At 41.5% G+C, this 21193-nt stretch overlaps 1 protein-coding gene and 3 non-coding genes across 4 annotated transcripts in view; 3 read left to right on the plus strand and 1 right to left on the minus strand.

Moving 5' to 3' along the window:
* The first annotated feature begins 1321 nt into the window (after window positions 1-1321).
* On the plus strand, window positions 1322-1393 carry trnap-ugg (transfer RNA proline (anticodon UGG)). The gene has a single exon. It is a non-coding gene; the product is annotated as a tRNA-Pro (tRNA).
* A 178-nt stretch (window positions 1394-1571) lies between these two features.
* trnap-ugg (transfer RNA proline (anticodon UGG)) lies at window positions 1572-1643 on the plus strand. Its single transcript has one exon. It is a non-coding gene; the product is annotated as a tRNA-Pro (tRNA).
* Window positions 1644-1843: 200 nt separating this feature from the next.
* trnap-ugg (transfer RNA proline (anticodon UGG)) lies at window positions 1844-1915 on the minus strand. The gene has a single exon. It is a non-coding gene; the product is annotated as a tRNA-Pro (tRNA).
* A 1000-nt stretch (window positions 1916-2915) lies between these two features.
* The window catches only part of LOC125460414 (calcium/calmodulin-dependent protein kinase type 1), a 203082-nt gene continuing 184804 nt past the window's right edge, over window positions 2916-21193 (plus strand). The window contains exon 1 of the mRNA XM_048547881.2: window positions 2916-2992. Within this exon, the coding sequence (XP_048403838.1) occupies window positions 2985-2992 (8 nt within the window). The 5' untranslated portion in view covers window positions 2916-2984. The remainder of the gene's footprint in view (window positions 2993-21193) is intronic.

Genomic DNA, 21193 nt, shown 5'->3' on the forward strand with positions numbered 1-21193 from the left:
GACTTGGTAAGGATATTAGTGAATGAAATAGGGTTTTATGACAATGGTTTCATGGTCACCATTAGACTTGTAGTTCTAGATTTTTATTGAATTCAAATTCCACCATCTACCATCATTGAATTCAAACTGAGGCACCCTTATCATTATTTGGATCTCTGGAGTAATAAGTCTGGCCCCAGTATTATTGAAGCATTTTACAAAGGATAGGTGAATGAGTTTAAAAATGCTCTGCTACACTGATCAGTTAAATGTGGCTTAAAATAACTGAAGCCATTTCTAGGTCTGGAATTTAGGGAGTCATACACTTGTATTAGAAACCTGCACTGCAGGAAGACTTTCAAATCAGCCACATCACTTAGAATGGAAAAATGTTAAATTCTATTTTAGGAGTTTTGCACTCCCAAGTCTCCCAATGTAAATATCCATGTGCCTAGGCATCCACCAAATCTTCTACACAGTGCATAATCCAGGCACTTCAGTCAGAATTATAATGACACCCACAGCTAATTTGACACTCTCCCACCCTCCATCATGCCTTTAAATGTATTATAATATGTAATGTATTTGAAGTGACTGCACAGAGGCCAGTATCCCATCACCAAGTCACCCTTTCTTTACTTGCACACTGTACATTGGCTGTGCTCAACAAAGGCTGGAGTCAGCCTTTTGACGTGAGGAGATTCTAAATGCTCCGTTTATAGGCTATTGTGCAATAATACTTCATCATGGAATCCCTACAGTGTGCAAGCAGGCCATTCAGCCCATCAAGTCCACACCAAATAGTGAAAGCTTTGTTCTTGGGTAGCCTCAAACCAGACACCTTTACATTTAACACGCTGACAAATTGTGCCATAGAGACTGGTATCCCTGTTTATATTGGTCAGCTAGGGCTTCCTGATTGGCCTGGGTTAATCCCAATCAAGCATCTCATGGTCAATAAGATCCAACTGGTTCCAATTACTGTAGTATTGAGGTGTTCTTGCAGCAAGCAAGCACAGGCATTACAGATTAATGGTTTCCTTGCATACGGCAGCCATTCTATGATAATATTTCTTTACTGAGTATTTACGTTTTCATTATTCCTTCATTCCCTTTTTGCAAAACTCTCAGATGTCACAGAGTGGAGCAGCAAAGGAAAAACATTGTCTTATTGACACTCTTATATGCTCCAATAATTCTTGAGGCTGTTGTTAATGAAATGTAGGTGGGGGATGACAGCAAAATAATCAAATTGGGTAGCATTAAATATAAAAAAACTAATGAGAAAAAGTTGAAAATGTCCATATGAATCATTCCATTTCTCCCCAAATTTTATAGCAGTGGCTCGTTGGTCTAGGGGTATGATTCTCGCTTTGGGTGCGAGAGGTCCCGGGTTCAAATCCCGGACGAGCCCACGTGTTTTTATTTTATCATGTAGGAAACCTGCAAAAGTGTAGGTAACTGCGTCCGGTCCGGAAATTTACGCAGCAGAATAGTCTATCACAATTTGAACCGAAAACAAAAATTATAGCTGTAACCTTAGGTGAAATTCACTTCATGTAAAGGAGTACTTGCAATTTTTCCTATCGAGCGGCTCGTTGGTCTAGGGGTATGATTCTCGCTTTGGGTGCGAGAGGTCCCGGGTTCAAATCCCGGACGAGCCCGGTTTTTTTTCCTTATTGAACGAAATCAATCTTCAAATTTTTTTTTTCTGGTTTTATCAGTGCTGATGCTGGTAGTAAAGCGAAGATTCTATGCATTATTTTGTAACATTGACCCGATTTACGCAATAGCACAGCGCAAAAAATTAAACCTTCCCCAGTTAATTACAAAAAGGATGAAAAAAACGACAAAGAACACGAATGGGCTCGTCCGGGATTTGAACCCGGGACCTCTCGCACCCAAAGCGAGAATCATACCCCTAGACCAACGAGCCGGTGCAATTGTTTTTTACAACGAGATAATATAAGGTCAATTCTGAAATAGTAACAATAATTGGCTTTTCATTTCTAGATCTCGGCCAGCCCGCGCAAAAATTCTCCCCTGAAACAATCACATTGCCAATGAATATCTGGAGATCTCGTCTGACATTCATTTCAAACATGATTTTGCTGTTCCCCAGTTGACGAGGACCTCAAACATCTTTTTTAAGAAAAGGAGCAAGGACTACTGTTCAGTAAAGTCAAGAGCAAATTACAACAAAAAAAGATAAGGGTCAGAGGAGTGAGTCCTTGCCCGAAGAGGAGCCCGGTTCCTGGGGCCGCAGTAAGTGAGACTGAGAGAATGTGACACTGCTTCAGCCTCCCCGGTAATGCGCCGCATATTCCAACAGGGGGCGACCGGCTCCAAATTGCAACATTTCATTCAAACCGAAAAGGTCTGACGTGAGATAGTAGGGACTGCTGATGCTAGAGAATCTGAGAAAACAAGGTGTACAGCTGACATGAAACAGGCCTTAACACACTGACTGGCTGCAATTAGCCTAGCACCATCTTAAACTGCAACAAGATTTCCTATCATGGGTGTAAACCCCCTTGAAATCCCTACAAAAAATATACAATTCCCCCGTTTCACCCCCCCTGCCTGTCTGCTTCATTTATTGCGAACGAATGACAGCATATGCTGTCTTCAATGTCTGTTTCATGTAATCAGATCCACTTTCGAAAGACCAGGGGTGTCCCAGCTCTTTCAGAACAAATACAAATTGCTGTGAAGCGATGGGAGCTCTGCATCCGAGAAGTAGCAGCAGGTAAACCAGGAGGAGAGTCTCCGGTCTTCCCACTGAGCAGCTCCAACACAAACACAGCACTCTGGACAGTTTTAACCAACGTGTTCAGAGATGTGATCACGCAATTCTGGGACAGGTGGGACTTGAACCTAGATTGCGTAGCTAATGGAAACTGTTGGAGAAATTAAGCCCCCCCTTCCTTGAGCAACTGGGTCGGCAAGGTCGATAAAAATATGGAAGCTAAGGTTTTGGAGTAGATCTGCAGCTCGGGTTGTGGATGTTGAGGTTAGTTGGTTCACCAATATTGAAATTTTTTAAAAAATGAATGTTTAAGCTGTCAGAGAAGGAAACGTTGACAAAAATAGCAGGTCAGGCAGCATCAGAAGAGAAATCCATGAGTTAACATTTCTGAGGAAGGGTCACCAGAACCGAAACATTAACTCTGATTTTCTTCTTCATAGATGCTGCCACACCTGCTGAGTTTTTCCAGCAACTTCTGTTTTTGCTCCTGATTTACAGCATCTGCAGTTCTTTCAGTATTTTTTAACCAAGGAACGGATGACCATCAGCCAGAAGAAGGGAGTCAAGCCGGGAGTCATGAAAACTCCAGATTGCATCTCTCTAAAGAACTTGTTTTTGAGTTGGTAAACATAATAGGGATGGTTCCTTTAGGATCTGCAGCCACAGCTCATTTGCACAAAGTGGGAGCAGACTGAAGGGATAAACTATAGAGGGAGGAGACATAGTAGTGAGGGGTATAAATGTGCTTTTTTTTGTGAATGCAAACATGATTCACTGAGGCCAGGTCACGGAGGTCGCTGAAAGGCTGCAAGAGTTTGGAAGGAAAAGGATGGACAGTCAGAGGTCATGGTTCACATTAGTCCTCATAAAATACATAGAAAAAGGGACAAGGTTCTGCAACGCAAATTTAGGGAACTAGGTAGTAGATTGAACACCAGGACTTAAAAGGTTGTGATCTCTGAATTACTTCTAGTGCCAGGTGCTCATGAGTCTAGGAATAGGACGCCTGAATTTGTGGCTGAAGAGTTAGTGCAGGAGGGAGGACTTTAGATTCCTAGATCATTGGATCAGTTTTTGGGGAAGGTGGGACCTGCTCAAGTTCAATAGGCTATACTTGACCCACAAGCAACCTGCCAGCGTTCAGCAATGATGTTGGTGAGGTTTTAAACTAAGTTAGCAGGGGTATGGGACAGAAAGTAGAAGTACAATGGTCCATGATGGACAGACAAATGGAGAAAAAAATCCAAGTTGGTCTGGCAGAGAATTTTGGTGATAGTCAAGTTAACACAGAAGGAGATCAGCAAAGCTGAATGGCATTTATTATAATGCAAGGGGTCTTGTGAGTAAATCAGCTGAGATGTGTATGCTGATTAAAGCATAAGGATATGATTTCACTGCTGTCATAGAGATGTGGTTGAGGGAGGGGCAGGATTAGCAGCTCAATATATCTTGGGGTATAAAATCAGGTCAAGTAGCGTAAAAGAGAAAATAAAAACTGAAACAACTGCTGTAAATCCAGAACAAAAACAGAAGTTGCTGGAAAAGCTCAGCAGGTCTGGCAGCATCTGCGAAGAAAAATCAGAGTTAACATTTCAGGTCCAGTGATCCTTCCTCAGGGTTGCTGAGCTTTTTCAGCAACTTGCGTTTTTATTGTTGTTGAGGGTAAAAGAGGAGCTGGCTTTGCAGTTTGATTGAGGAGCCAATTATTACAGGCAATTAATTACTTAAGGAGGTCAGATATATTAGAAGGCTCCTAATTTAGGCCATATGTATAGACCTTATGAACCTAAAGAGGGCAATCATGTTTTTGGGAGTGTGCTATAGACTGTCAAACAGTTCATTAAACTTTAAAACGTAGGAGCAGAATTAAGCCATTTGGCCATGCTCCACCATTTGATCATGATTCATACATTTCTCAACTCCATTCTCCTGCCTTGTCCTCGCAACCCTTGATCCCCTTATTAATCAGGAATCATCTCTGTCTTAAATACACACAATGACTTGGCACCATAGCCTTCTACAGCAATGAGTTCCATAGATTAACCACTCTCTGAAGAAATTCCCTCTTATCTCTTAAAGGGTTATCTCTTCACTCCGAGGCTGTGTCCTCTCCGAGGTCCTAGTCTTCTCTACTAATGAAAAACATCATCTCCATGTGCACTCTATTCAGTTTTCTTAGTGTCGTGTTGGTTTCAATCAGATTCCCCCCTCACCCTTCTAAACTCTGTTGAGTGCAGACCCAGAGTCTCCATATGACAAGCCCTTCATCCCGGGATCATTTTTGTGAATATCCTTCGGACCTCTCCAATGTCAGCATATCTCCCCTAGAAATAGGGTCCAAAACTGCTCACAATATTCCAAATGTGGGATCGCCAGAGCCTCATACAGCCTCAGCAGCACATCTCTGCTCTTGTATTCTAACCCTCTTGAAATGAATGCTATCATTGCATTTGCCTTCCTATGTGCCAACTGAACCTGCTTGTCAACGTTAACAGAACCCTAAACTAGGTCTACCAAATCATAGAATCATAAAGGATGGAAACAGACCCTCTGGTTCAACTCACCTGCTCCAACCAGACATCACAATCTGAGTTATAAAATGTGAGGCTGGATGAACACAGCAGGCCAAGCAGCATCTCAGGAGCACAAAAGCTGACGTTTCGGGCCTAGACCCTTCATCAGAGAGGGGGATGGGGTGAGGGCTCTGGAATAAATAGGGAGAGAGGGGGATGCGGACCGAAGATGGAGAGTAAAGAAGATAGGTGGAGAGAGTATAGGTGGGGAGGTAGGGAGGGGATAGGTCAGTCCAGGGAAGACGGACAGGTCAAGGAGGTGAGATGAGGTTAGTAGGTAGATGGGGGTGCGGCTTGGGGTGGGAGGAAGGGATGGGTGAGAGGAAGAACAGGTTAGGGAGGCAGAGACAGGTTGGACTGGTTTTGGGATGCAATGGGTGGGGGGGAAGAGCTGGGCTGGGCTGGTTGTGTGGTGCAGTGGGGGGAGGGGACGAACTGGGCTGGTTTAGGGATGCAGTTGGGGAAGGGGAGATTTTGAAACTGGTGAAGTCCACATTGATACCATTAGGCTGCAGGGTTCCCAAGCGGAATATGAGTTGCTGTTCCTGCAACCTTCGGGTGGCATCATTGTGGCACTGCAGGAGGCCCATGATGGACATGTCATCTAAAGAATGGGAGGGGGAGTGTAAATGGTTTGCGACTGGGAGGTGCAGTTGTTTGTTGCGAACTGAGCGGAGGTGTTCTGCAAAGCGGTCTCCAAGCCTCCGCTTGGTTTCCCCAATGTAGAGGAAGCCACACCAGGTACAGTGGATGCAGTATGCCACATTGGCAGATGCCTCCCTCATCACAATTTGAGTAGTCCCATTTGCCAGCATTTGGCCTATATCTCTTTGGTGCCTTTTAAATGTTGAAATTATTACCAGCCTCCACCACTTCTTCTGGTAGCTCATCCATACATGTATCACCCTCTGCGTGAAAAAGTTGCACCTCAGGTCCTTTTAAAATCCTTCCCCTCTCACCCTCAACCTATGGCCTCTAGTTTTGGACCCCTATGCCAGGAAAAAGTCCTTGGCTGCTCACCCTAACCATACCCCTCATGATTTTATAAACCTCTATGCCCAACACTCCAGGGGGAAAAAACCCAGTCTATTCAGCCTCTCACTATAGTTCAAACTCTCCAGCCCTGGCAAAGCCTTTGTAAATCTTTTCCGCACCCTCTCGAGTTTAACAAAATCCTTCAGATTTCCAAAGCTTTTCTTTGTTTAGAAAATAGTCTATGCCTCTATTCTTCCTTCCAAAGTGCATAACCTCACACTTATTCATATTGTATTCTATCTGCCACTTCTTTGTCCATTGTCCTAGCCTGTCCAAGATCTTCTGTAACTTCCCTGCTTCCTCAACACTACCTGTCCCTCCCACTGTCTTTGTGACATCTGCAAACTTAGTAGCATTGTCCTTATTAATGTTTAGTCTGAATAGTTGTGGTCTCAACACTGACCGTTGCAGAACTCCACTAGTCACTTGTTGCAATCCTGAAAAAGACCCCTTTTATTCCACCCTCTATCTTCTACAAAGCACCCAATCCTCTGCCCATGTGAGTGCCTTCCCCCTAACACCATGGGAGAAGTAGAAGGCAGATATGTTGGCAGATTTAAGAGGAGTATAAAACTAATTGGATCATACTAGTCATGGATTTAACTTCCCTAGACAAAGTGTGAAAGGCTTAGACTGTATGGAATTCTTAAAATGTATCCAGCAGAGTTGTTTAAGCCAGGATGTCAAAAGTCTCACAAGAGACAGGCAGTGCTAGAATTAATTTTAGGGCATGAAGCCAGTCAAGTTGTAGAAGTGTCAATGGGAAAGCATTTCTGTGACCATATTCAGTAAGATTTAAGGTTATCAGGGAAAAGGATAAAGACAGATAAGAAGTAAAGGTTTTGAATTAGGGAGGGCCAAATTTAATATAAGACAGAATATGGCTACTTGTGAGAAAAATCTACATCAGAGTAGGGAATTTTCCAGAAAAAGGAACAATAAAAGTGCAGGGACAACATGTTCTTAAAGGTGGAAAGAGGCATCAAAGATTGTAGAGAACCCTTGGATATTGAGGAATATGCTCAATTTGACCATGAAAAACTGAGAAGCTTTCGATAGATACCAAGGCTCAGAATATCACAAGCCTAGAGGAGTAAAAAAAGGTGCAGCAGTTGACTTAAAACAAAATTGGAAATTGAAAATGAGCAATGAACAATCACTGTTGTGTAAAATAAAGGAATTCCAAAGGATTTTAGAAGTATATTGAGCAAACAGATAACTAGAAAAAGGACCAACCCATTTAATGACCAAAGTGGGGAATTGTGGGTGGAACTGAAAGACATGGTTGAGGTTTCAAATGAATACTTTACACTTGGTGGAAATCTGGAGCTCATTGCCTGAAGGGGTGATTGAGCCAGAAACTCTGGTAATATTTAAGCAGTATTTAGAATTCACTTGAGCTGCTGTAGCAGCCAGACTTATTGACAAAAGCTGGAAAATAGGATTAGTGCAGTGAGAACTTTGATGATTGGTACAGACACTATGGGCTGAATGAGGTCCTGTGGGCTGTAAATGTCTACCAGCTGAACTATTGAGTGAAGATTGGCTCTCCTTAATTGGGGCAAGGTGGACCTCACAGTGTTAGGGGAATGTATTAATATGAATTGAGGATTGGGAAATACACAAAAGACAAACTTGGGATGAATGTGCCTTTTCAGTTTGGAAAGGTATAACTAGAGGAATGCCAGAAACACCAGTCCTAGTGTCTCAATAATTTAGTGTCCATATTGAAGGTTTACAGGAGGGAGCAGAGTGTAATGTATCCAAATTTGCTGATGATACAAAATTACATGGGAGGGTGAGTTGTAATGAGGATACAAGGAATCTGAAATGGGGCCTAAGTAGGTGGAATGTGTGGGTAAAGACCTGGCTGATGGAGTTTATTATAGGAAAGTGAGAAGTCATACACTCTGGTAGGAAGAATCAAAAGGTGAAGTATTGTGTAAATAGACAAACTTCAAAACAGTGTGGTGCAAAGGGATCTGGGTGCTCCTATGCATGAAACACAAAAGGTTAGCATGCAGGCGCAGCAATTGCTTAACAAGACAAATAAAATGTTGGCCTCCATTACCAAGGGGTTGGAGTTTAAAAATAGTGAAGCTTGGTTACAAATGTATAGGGTGTCAGTGAAGCAGCACATTGAGCACTGGTACAGTTTTAATTCCTTTATTTTAAGAAAGGATGAACTAACATTGAAGACAGTCAGAGATTCACTTGGCTAATTCTTGGGATGATAGGGTTGACTCATTAAGAATGGTTAAACAGGGTAGGCTTTAATTCATTAGATTTCAGAAAAATAAGGGGTAATCTTATTGAAACTTCTGAGGGAGATTGGCAGGGTAGATATTGAGAAGAGGTTCCCACAAATGGTAATCTTAAACAAATGGACAGAGTTACAGGATAAGGGGTCTCACATTTAAAACTGAGATGCAAAGGAATTACTTCTCAGAGGACAGTGGTTGCCTGGAATTTTCTTATGGAGACTAGATCACTGAAAGAATTTAAAGAGAATGTAGACAGATTTTTGAAATGTTGTGAAGTTGAGGGCTGGGGTAGATCAGCCATAATCTGGGTGGCACTGTGGCTCAGTGATTAACACCACTGCCTCACAGTGCCATGGACCTGGGCTCGATTCCAGCCTTGGGCAACTGTCTGGAGTTTGCACATTCCCCCACATGTCTGCATGAGTTTCCTTCCACCGTCCAAAGGTGTGCAGGTTAGGTGAAGTGGCCAGGCTAAATTGCCCATAGTATCTGGGGATATGCAGGTTAGGTGTATTAGTCATGGGAAATGCTGAGTGACTGGGGTGAATCTGGGTTGGATGCTTTTCAGAGAGTCAGCATGGACTCAATGGGCTGAATAGCCTGTTCCTACACTGTGGGGATTCTGTGACCTTGTTGAATGATAGAGCAGGCTGTTGGGGCTGAACGGTCTACTTCTGCTTCCTCTGTTCTACGGAGTGGGATTTAAACTCAAAGCTTCAAACTCAGAGCCCGTTGTATCACAAGACCTCCCTGAAAGCATGATTATTCAAAAAAGTCTTGTTAAACTAAGAAGATATAATCATAACATTATTCTGTATTATGCAATTTTATTTAAATATAGGCTGGAACAGTATGAGTCGGCATGAATTAATAGCAGCCTGGATTTTGGGACGTTTTTTGCATTTGCTATGTTTCCAGGCCATTGTGTGAGATTTGTTCTCCATTATATATGGCAATGCAACATTTCTTCATGATCAAGCTGTAAATTTTAGGGTCAGTGAGTTGATTCGTGTAGGAGTATGAAAATTAACATCACTGTTTCTGAGAGTAGCAAATTGGAAAGAAAAGTAAATTCTAACAAAGTTAAAATAGGATTTGGATAAATTACTGTCATAAGCTTGTTCAACCAAGAATAATGGATACTTGAATTTTAATGCTCTGAGAATAATATTACCAAAGCATTAATACAATTCCTTAGGCAATCCTTTAGGATGAAGGAGGAATTGTTTCCACTCCATGAGATGGCTGATAAATCCAACACACAATCTGTAGATCCTCCACGTGTGGGTCGGTGTGCTGGAAGGATTGGGTAGGTGAGACGTTTGGAGGTTTGTACACTTGCTCTGACAATTTATCTTTACTTCTGATGAAATCTTTTGAAGAGTTTGCTGCCTTCCCCCGTGAACCAACTCTACTTTGATTGATCACGAACCAGGAATTGAAGGAGATGTGTGATCTCTTCAGAGGGTGCTTAGAGGAATTGACTAAAGTATTTCCACTGTCTTCCTGGGAGTCTCCTTCTGTGACTAGAACAGTTCTTTAGGATTCTGTTTTTGGGCATGTAGACTGCATGATCCAAATGGGAGAGCTGATTTTGAGTGATTATTACCTCAATGATGGACATGATGACTTTGGAAATGTTGCATTTGAAACATTTTGCTGGCCACCACATTTAGATGTTTTCTCAATAGCACCATTGGTGGTTCTTCTTCAGTACTTTGAGATGCCTGCCATTGGTTTCCCAAGACTCCAAAACTTAAAGGAGTGTCAAGGCTACTGCTGCCCAATAAAACATGACTTTTGTCTCAGTTTTAAAGTATTTTATCCTCAAATATTCATTCTCAGGCACTGAAAGACTGTGCTGGAATATTGAAGGTGATGATGAATTTTGTTGTCTGTCTTCATCTGAGGAGGCTCCTGAGATATAGGACAAAGAAAATTACAGCAAAGAAACAGGCCCTTCAGCCCTCCAAGTTTATGCTGATCAAGATCCTCTTCCTAAACTTGTCACCTATCTTCCAAGGATCTGTATCTCTCTGCTTCCTGCCCATTCATGTATCTGTCTAGATACATCTTCAATGATGCTATTGTGTCCGTCTCTACCACATTTTTCAGACTATCACAGCTGATTATAAGCAAAGAGGGTAAGTGTTCTGCTGTGGGAGCTGACTGGAAAAGGATCTTAGTTTTGTGGGTTTTCAGTGAAAGGCCCATTTTTTCAGATGTTTCAGCAAAGGAATGGACCACACTGAGGCATCATAAGAAATAGGAGAAGGATTTGGACATTCGGATCTTGAGCCTGCTCCACCATTCAATAAGGTCATAGCTGATATGATTGTGACCTTAGCTTTAATTTCCTATTTGCTAACCTGCAGCCCATCCAAACCATGTTGCCCTTGTCAATCAAAAATCTGACTAAGTCAGCCTTGAATAGGTTCAGTCACCCAGCTTCCAACCCTCTCTCCAGGAAAGAAAATTCCGAAGTCTAACAAACAGAACACAAAAACCTCTTCACAAAAGGATCTGGGAGTGCTAGCCCAGGATTCCCTGAAGGTTAACTTGCAGGTTGAGTCCATGACTAAGAAAGCAAATGTAATGTTGTCATTTATCTCAAGAGGGTTGGAATATAAAAGCAGCGATGTGCTTCTGAGACTTTATAAAGCACTAGTTAGGCCCCATTTAGAATACTGTGTCCAATTTTGGGGCCCACACCTCAGGAAGGACATACTGGCACTGGAGCGTGTCCAGCGGAGATTCACACAGATGATCCCTGGAATGGTAGGCCTGACATACAATGAATGGCTGAGGATCCTGGGATTGTATTCGTTAGAGTTTAGAAGGTTGAGGGGAGATCTAATAGAAACTTAAAAAATAATGCATGGCTTAGAAAGGGTGGACGCTGGGAAGTTGTTTCCGTTAGGCAGGGAGACTAGGACCCGTGGGCACAGCCTTAAAATTAGAGGGGGTCAATTTAGAACGGAAATGAGGAGACATTTCATTAGCCAGAGAGTGGTGGGCCTGTGGCATTCATTACCACGGAGCACAGCGGAGGCCGGGACGTTAAATGTCTTCAAGACAGAGATTGATAAATTCTTGATCTTGCAAGGAATTAAGGGCTACGGGGAGAGTGCGGGTAAGTGGAGTTGAAATGCCCATCAGCCATGATTAAATGGTGGAGTGGACTTGATGGACCGAATGGCCTTACTTCCCCTCCTATGTCTTACGGTCTTATCTTAAATGAGAGACTATTTTTAAAAATTGTGCCTGGTAATTCAAGACTTGCCTGCAAGAGGAAACATCTTCCCAATGTCTATCCTGTTAAATCTACTTAGAATCATGTATGTTTCAATAAGACCATCACTCATCATTCTAAACTCCAGTAAATGTAATGCTAACCTTCTCCTTCATATGACTACTTCATCCCAGAATTCTGAAAAGGTGAACATTTTCCGAACAGCTTTCGGTGCAGTTAAATGCCTGCAGAAATAAGGAGACCAAAATTGCACACTACGCCAGACACAGTTTTGCTAAGGCCTCGCAACACCTCCCTCCTTTTATACTTACACTTGCACTAAAGATCAATATTCCATTTGCCTTCCCAATAACTTGCTTTATTTGGAGGACACCTTAGTTGGCTTAATGAACAAAAGCTGGCCCACAACAATCTATCTACTGAAGCTCAATAACTGAGATTGGAGTTTTGAATGTGCTTCAAAACAGAGTAGGTTGAACAAGTTCTTGTCTGTTCTGTAAAATATTTGTGTGCATTTGCTAGAGGGAAACTGCAGTATTGCAACCTGGAAGTTGGAGAAGGGGGTTGGTGTGATGACACAGCCCAGTCTCCATTGAGATAGGGTGAAGACAGCGTCTTGGTCCCATGGGCAAGTATCTTGGCTTTCATATCATCATGGATTAGTTGAAGGACAGTGACAAATTTCTCACAACAGGCCCACTTGAGCAGCTTTACCAGAGTGAAAGACTGCAAAGAGATTGAAAGTACTGTTGTTATTGTTGTTGTTGATAAATACTGTGTACTGTTCATTGCAAGCTTCTTTAATTTCCCACACAGCAAATATCGTACCTGCCCTGCCTCTTGCTGGATAAAAAATACACTGTATTTCTCGAAAGAGATCCTCAACAGTGAGGAGGAGGCAAATGTGGAGGAATCTTGCAGCCCACTACCACCTTCTCAAGGGGAGTTAGGACAGGCAATAAATACCGATCCAGGCAACAAAAACAACAAATAAATTTGCAAAAACAGCCTCTATTGTGGCAGATGAATGGAGACTTCTCTGGACTTAACTCAGTGGGACTTGATGGCTCCCTTTGTGAATACAGTCAAATTCCCAATGTCCCTAACATGCTTTTCCAGATGAGTGATCCAAGATTGTGTAGCCATGCCGGGATTAGATCTCCACTGTATCTGAAATTTTGTCGGGGATTTAATCTGCTCGGGATATGATGAGTATTTATAACAAGTTATTATTATGTGGGGACCAGAGTTCCAAAGTAAAGGTAAATAGGTTTTTGGGCTATAGTTCTGTAAAGGTGACTTTTTATAGGGGACAGAAAGCCTTTTCTCCCCCCTAGAAATGGATCAGAACAGCATTTCTACAAAATCGTGTGATTTAAACTAGAAGTCTGGGGAAGCTATCTAGTGAGATAAATGCTGAAGTGTTCACCTATTTAATTTTATTGACCCAGAGAGAAACAGATGGAGAGCAGCCACATGTAGGTCCAGTTCAGTTTAATTTTATCAGTCTCCAGGCCATCGAAGTTGGAAAGAAATCTCAAGCTGTTTGAGCAATCTATTTACACAGACCTGAAAGAATCCCTGAGATTTTTTTACAATTTTGGTGAGTTAGCTTGTGTCTGTGTGTCCCAGGAGTCAGTAGTAGAAAGAATCACATTTTGTGAATTGCATAAATCTGCCAAAGGAAATGCTTGCATAGTTAGAAATTTTGAAATGATGCAGGAGAGATGCATCTCTGCAAATGAGTGACTGTGAAGGATATTGCTTTGAGAATGATTTTAATCTTCCTTTTCACTGTTTATAAGATATTTGTACATTTTCTTACAAATAGAAATATTTATTTTCTTTTGTGTATTAAACTCATATTATTTTGTTAAAGTTAGGGGAGGCAATTGCTCCAAAAATTCAGCTAATAATCAGGGATTCAGGTTCAAATCCCAGACAAAGGACTCTGAACAATATAAAAAAAAACTGATATTGAGAATATACTAATGATCATGAAAAAATTGTCAATTGTTGGTAAACCCATTCTGGCCCACTACCTGTAAGCTGGCGGTCTCACATGAATATGTTCAGTGATTAACCATCATAGTGACCAAATTGCAACAGCAAATCTTATGGTTTATCAAGCCAGGTATCATTTTGGGATCTGAATTGCCCAGTATTACCATTAACTGCGATCCTAACACCTAGGCTTTATTACATTTCAACTGACAAATTGCTTTTTTTAATTTTGGTCCAGATGAGCCAGATGGGACATTAAGGAATGAAATTGAAGGCATTCAAGTCGATTGTCAAGAGTCAACAGTCTTGGTTGAGGAGCTCTTCAAAATGTTTATTCCAGTAAGAGGTGATTACCCCAAATTCTTGATGCCCTGTCCTCCATGTTTGGCTCTCAGCAGGCCAAGCCCTTGAGTACTTGGGCATAGATCACCCTGACAGCACTAAAAAAAATGCACGTGCTGGTGGTGTCTGTGAGCTGTTTGGATCTTCCATGATTAAGCCATAGAGTCATAAGAACGGAAACAGACCCTTCAGTCCAACCAGCCCATGCCAGTCATAATTCCAAAATATGCTAGTCCCACTTGCCTATGCTTAGCCCATTTTCCTCTAAACATTTCTTATTCATGTACTTATTGAAATGTTATAGAACATAGAACATAGAACAATATAGCGCAGAACAGGCCCTTCGGCCCTCGATGTTGCACCGACATGTGAACTAATCTAAGCCCCTCCCCCACACTATCCCATCAATATCCATATGCTTATCCAAGGACTGTTTAAATGCCCCTAATGTGGCTGAGTAACTACATTGGCAGGCAGGGTGTTCCACGCCCTTACCACTCTCTGAGTAAAGAACCTGCCTCTGACATCTGTCTTAAATCTATCACCCCTCAATTTGTGCATATGTACATTTGTACATTTAAACATTGTAACTGTATCCACAGCCACCGCTTCCTCGGAAGTTCATCCCACACATAAACCATCTTCTGTGTATAAAAACAGTCCCTCGGGTCCTTTTAAATTTTTTCTCCTCCCACCTTGAAAATATGCACCCTAATTTTGAACTCTCCCACCCTAGGGAAAAGGGACCTGCCATTCACCCACCTATACCTAATTGATCTTTCTACCCACCATTTATTCTTTATGTTACCGTTTTATACCGTACCTATGCCTTTAGTGATGTGCAGGACTGCTTCTTTTCTCTGGATGTCTGGTGAAGTTTCCAATTTCTGAAATCCTGGCACCTGCTGTCAATTTGGTCCTGTATCTTTTGGTCATACCGCAGCTTTAAGAGCACTGAGAATGAGAAGCATGGGATTGAGATCCACAACAGATAGTGGATACTGGAATGTTTTGTACAAAGGGTAATAGATGCTGGGTAAGACTGATAGATAACAATTGGCATCTGGAAATGAGGTGCATAGAGAACAACCGACACCTGGAAGTGAGACAGACAGAAAATAATATATACCTAGGAATGAGAAATGAACATATTGACAAGTGCCTGGAGGATAATGGGAGGAAAGTAAGAGATGTCAGGAATGAGATAAATTAGAATGTAAAAAATTGCTTTGGCTCCAATTAAAGAGATTGATGTCTATGTAGATGCTAATTACAGACAATAAGCCACGAATCAAATATTCCTGCAAAAACTGCCTAAGTGTTCCTTATAGATAGTATTATTTAGGTCGACACTGTTTGCAGACAAGAATTGTCTGTAGATATTAGTGGCCTGTGTTTAGATGATCCTTGTAAACCGTGGCCTATAATTAAATGATGTCTACCTAACAGCAGATTGTGTATGGGTACTGTTTAAGTAAGTGATCTGTGCACTGATGCACAAAAACAGAAATTGCTGAAGAAACTCAGCAGGTCTGGCAACATCTGCGGTAAGAAAGCAGAGAAAACATTTCAAGTCCAGTGATTCATCTTCATCTTTAAGTTACTTACAGGTAGTTGGTTTTGTGAAGGTGGTATTTATAGTTATTAACTCTTAGTAGATGCTATTTATGTAGTCTCACTGCATCGATGTTACTTTTGTAGAGCACCTGGTTATTATTGTTATCTACATAAAATGGTCTTTGGGAAAATCTATTGGTACATTTTGTTTTATGTAAATGCTACTTGTACAGCCTCAGTATGTGCCATTCAAATACAGCAATATTTGTAATTACTCATCACATTCACCTCCCATAGAGAACACAAATCAGAGGCAAGAATAGGCCATTAGGCCCATCAAACCTGCTTCAGTCAGATCGTGGCTGGTCTGATTGTAACATAAAATCCACTTTCCTGCCTACCTTGATAACCCTTTAGCCTGTAACATGAATCTATCTATCTCTGCCTTAAAAATATTGAGGACTCTTGCTCCCACCACCTTTTCAGAAAGGGAATGATCCGTGACCCTCTGAGAGAAACGATTTTGCCTAATCTTTGTTTTAGCTGGAGATCCCCGATTTTTAAACAGTGACCCTTAGTTCTAGATTATTCCATCTCTACATCCATCCTATCAAAACCCTGCAGCATCTGAAATGTTTCAATCAAGTTGCCTCTTACTCTTCTAAACTCCAACCTACAATTCTAGCCTGTTCAAGCTTATAATGTTTTAGCAAAGGTTCAAGCTCTCCAAGACAGCCTGCCCATGCCAGATATTTATACAAGTAATGGTTTGTGTTGGATAAATATGGGCACATTGAATTGTATCACATATCACCACAGTATCATGGCAGAACAGATGTAATGGCAGAATACATTAACACAGTGGCTACAAGAGCAAATCAGGGGCTAGGAATACTGTGGTGAGTAACTCAGCTCCTGGCTCCCCAAAGCATGGTCCACCATCTACAAGGTGCAAGTCAGGAATGTGATGGAATACTCCCCATTTTCTTGGATGGGTGCAGCTCCAGCAGTACTCAAGAGGCTTGACACCGTCAAGGTCAAAGCAGCCTGCTCGATTGGCATCACATCCACTGACATCCACTCCCTCCACCACTGATGTTTTGTAGCAGCAGTATGTACTGCCTACAAGCTGCACTGTAGTAATTTACCAAAGATCCTTAGACAGCACCTTCCAAACCAATGACCACTTCCATCTAGAAGGACAAGGGGCACCAGATACATGGGAACATCACCATCTTCAAATTCCCCTCCAGGGCACTCACCATCCTGAGTTGGAAATGTATCGCTGTTTCTTCATTGTCACTGGGTGAAAAACTGGAATTCCCTCCATTAAGCGTATTGCAAGACAACCTACAGGAGGTAGACTGCAGTGGTTCAAGAAAGCAGCTCACTTTCTCAAGGGCAACTAGGGATCGGCAATAAATGCTAGACAGCCAGCGATACCCATGTCCCATAGTGTATATAAAAAAAAGGTTCAAGGGACTCAATGACCTGCTCCACCTCACATTCTTACATCTAACAATCTTTAATCACAATTTATAGATTGATTTAATAAAGAAGGAGATTATTGAATCTTTGTGCCTGCACTGAACTATTTTTCCTGTTTCAAGTATTTATCCAATTCGCTGTTGCACAGTGTATCCAAGATCATAACTTTCTACGTCAACTTTATTTGCCTCTTGTTTCCTCTACCTCTTTTGTCAATTCACTTTATTTTGTATGCTTTAGTTCATGATTTTCTGTCTTTGCGGCAGTTATCTTTCTTTATTCTATCAAAACTGCTAAAGATTTTGAACAGGCATATTGAATTTTCTCTTAAGCTTCTCTGTTCCAAAAAGAACAACTCTAGTAGCTCTAGTATCTTCATATAACTGAAGCTTTAAACAAATTTAACAAAGTTTCAATGCATCCTTTCTTGGGCCTTGATGTACTTTGCAAAATGCTAACACCATACTCTAAAAAGATACAGTGTGATATCCTTACTTTTGCATGCTGCTGAAGTGTCAAGGATCCTGCATTGTTACACACCATTTTCAACTCTGCCACCTTCAAAGATTTGTACATGTATACCTTTAGCTCTCTCTATTCTTCTACGGTCTTTAAGTTGTGCCAATTAGTTTATATAAACACTTCCTACCAAAGTGAATCTTTTCACACTTTCATCTGCTGTGTAAGCGCTTATTTTGCTATCCTCTTTACTACTTATTATGTTTCAGACTTTTGTCTCACCTGCTAAGTTTAAAATTGTGCCATGTATAGCCAGGAACAGGTCATGAATATATATGGAAGAGGAGCCAGCCAACATTAATTGCTGGGAAACAGCACTGCACTCTTATTCCAATTTGAAAAATAAACATGCACCATTTTTTTCTACTTTCTGTCCTGTAGCCAGTTTCATCTCTACACAGCCATTATCTTTTTAAGTTTCAATCTAGCCAGACTAGTATGTGATGCTTTGCCAAACATATTTTGATGGAGCATATATGCAATGTCATCCACACTACCCTCAACCGTTTTCTCCACTACTTTGTCAAAAAAGGGACTCAAATAGTAAAAATCCAGGATGGCTTTTATTTATTTACCCTTATTATTCCAAGCTCCAATTCATTTTGTGAGAGATTAATGTCTCACCAATTTCCCCAAATGCGGACTATGGGCAGAATGGACTTGAATTTTTCCCTTGCCCAGTTATTGAATAGGATCAGAACATTTGCAATCCCCAAGTGCTCTGGCGACAGTCCTGTTTCTCAAGAGGGTGCAAGCACTATAAGCATTCAGTAACTTGCCTGCATCCTAGTCATAGACAGTGCTCTCTCTGTATGTGTTCTCTACAGATGGATATTCTGGCTGTCTATATATTTATAAGTACATAGAACAAATGCAAGAGATCTTCACATGCAAGAAGACTCCCAAAGGTGGTGTCATATACAGTTGGGAAAGTATCTTCCCTTGATTAATTGCTCTAAGTTTTTATCCCAGATGGGGGATAGATTTGGAGCTGGTGTGCCTGGCACTCCCTTGTTCTTGGCTGACATGTTTGTTGGCATGCTGGTGCCTCTGGCCTCTTTTCAAGTTATCAGATTCCAAGAAGTGACGGATTTTGTCACTGGTGTAATGCGCAAACTTGTATCTATAACTTGGTTGGGATCGATGCATGGGCCTCTGTAAAGAAATTTGGGAACCTGAGGCAACAGTGTTTGCAGATTGGGCTTTTGCATTTGTTCAAATATCCAGGTAAATGGTGACACAAAGGTTTCCGGTCCTCAAAACCTTGAGAACTTAAGTAACTTGAGGGGAAGCAAACACACTAACCAAAAAAAAATCAGGACGTTGACATTTCTTAATGAAAGCAAAAATACTGCAGATGCTGGAAATCTGACGTGAAACAGGGAGTGCTGGAATTACTTAGCAGGTCAGGTGACATCTGTGGAAAAAGCAAGAGAGTTTAGTTTTGAGGTTCATGTACTTTCTTAAGAGTTTGAAAAAGGGTTTAATATGGATGAAATAGGGTTTAAGAATGAGTAGACGAGGAGAATATTTTCAAGTTGGGGTTTCATGGATGAGATCAAAGTGGTGAATTAAACAGTAATAGGAAAAGAAATACTGCAGTTATCTGATATTGATCATTCTAATGTACCCCTACTCATATTTGCTGATTAAGACTTTATTCTATTCTAGTATATATTGTGTGTGGAACTGGAGGTGCCCCTTCGTGCTATTAGGGAGGAAGTTCCAGGATTTTGATGCCAAGACAGTGGAAGGAAGGGCTATGTAAAAAGACTTGGATAAAGGGACAAATGGTATGGTCACTAAGTTGGCTGATCATACAAATAGATAGGAATAAACATTGTGTTGAGGATACAAGGAGGTTACAAAGGGAGATAAATGGGTTAAGTGAGTGAGTAAAGACCTGACAAATGGAGCATAATGTGATAAAAAGTGAATTGTCATTCTTGGCCAGAATATTTTTTTAAAAAAGCATATTATCTAAAAGGATGGAATTTGCGGAGCTTCGAGATGCAGAGTAACTGGTTATCCCAGTTCATGAATCTTGATGAACAGAGGGGTGAAAGGTTATCATGGAAAGAGACACAGAAAATAGGAGGAGTTGGCTTTCTTCCCATTGGGTTTGCTCTATCTTTAAACAAGATCACTGTTGATCCTCTATCTCAACACTATGCACCCACGCCTACCCTCTCCCAAATCTTCTTGATTATTTTAGTCTTTATAAATCTATTTCTTTTTTAAATATGTTCAATGACTCATCTCCACAGCCTTCTGTGGAGGAGAAAAGAGAGAATACCACAGAGATTCACCAACTTCTGAATGAAGAAATCTCTCCTGATCTCGCTTGAAATGGGCTATCCTCCATACTGAGACTGTGACACTTTGTACTGGACCCATTGGCCTGGAAAACATCATCCTTGGATCCAGTCTGTCCGGACCTGACAGAGCTTTGAACTTCAACGAGATTCCTTCTTAGTCTTCTGAACTCCAGGGATTACCGGTCCAGACAACCCAAACTTTAATCATATGACAAACCTACCACCTCAGAAATCAGTCTGGTGAACCTTTGCTACTCTCTCTCTCTGTCTCTATGGCCAGTGCATGCTGTCTTAAAAACTGCATAAACTACTCCTGGTGTGGTCTCAGTGATAATGGGAACTGCAGATGCTGGAGAATCCAAGATAATAAAATGTGAGGCTGGATGAACACAGCAGGCCCAGCAGCATCTCAGGAGCATAAAAGCTGACGTTTCGGGCCTAGACCCTTCATCAGTGTGGTCTCATCTAGGTCTTGCACAGATATAGTAAGACTTCATTCCTCCTCTACTCAAACCCTCTTGCAATTAAGACCAATATACTGCTTGCTACACGAGCATGCCAGTAAGTAGACTGTGGAGTAATCAAATTACCATGATCTTAATGTATGGCAGGGCAGGCTTGAGGGCCAAATGTCTACTCCTGCTTCTAATTCTAATATAAGATAGTTTCGCGTTGGGATGATGCCAGCTTGGAGTTGTTGGCATTCCCATGCATCTGCTATTGTCGCCCTTCTAGATAAATAGGTGCTTCCAAGGAGATCGCTGTTGGGCATTCTTGTAGATGGCCCACACTGCTGTCACTGTGCGTTGGTGGTGAAGGGAGTGAATGTTGAAGGTGATAGATGGGGTGCCAATCAAGCAGGCTACTTTGTGTAATGAACACTTGAGCGTTTGATGTGAAACCAAAACAGAAATTGCTGGAGAAACTAGGCATCAATAGAAACAGAAACACAGATAACGTTTGGAGTCCAGTGACACTTTTTCAGAATAGACCTTTGGATGGATCTGAAATAAAACTGAAAATGCAGGAAATACTCGACAGGCCTTGTAGCATCTGCAGAGAGAGAGAGAGAGAGTGAGGAGAGTGAACAGTACAGGTCAATGACCCTTGAT

This window comes from Stegostoma tigrinum, chromosome 11, assembly GCF_030684315.1.
Source record: "Stegostoma tigrinum isolate sSteTig4 chromosome 11, sSteTig4.hap1, whole genome shotgun sequence".
In the NCBI taxonomy this organism is placed as follows: Eukaryota; Metazoa; Chordata; class Chondrichthyes; order Orectolobiformes; family Stegostomatidae; genus Stegostoma; species Stegostoma tigrinum.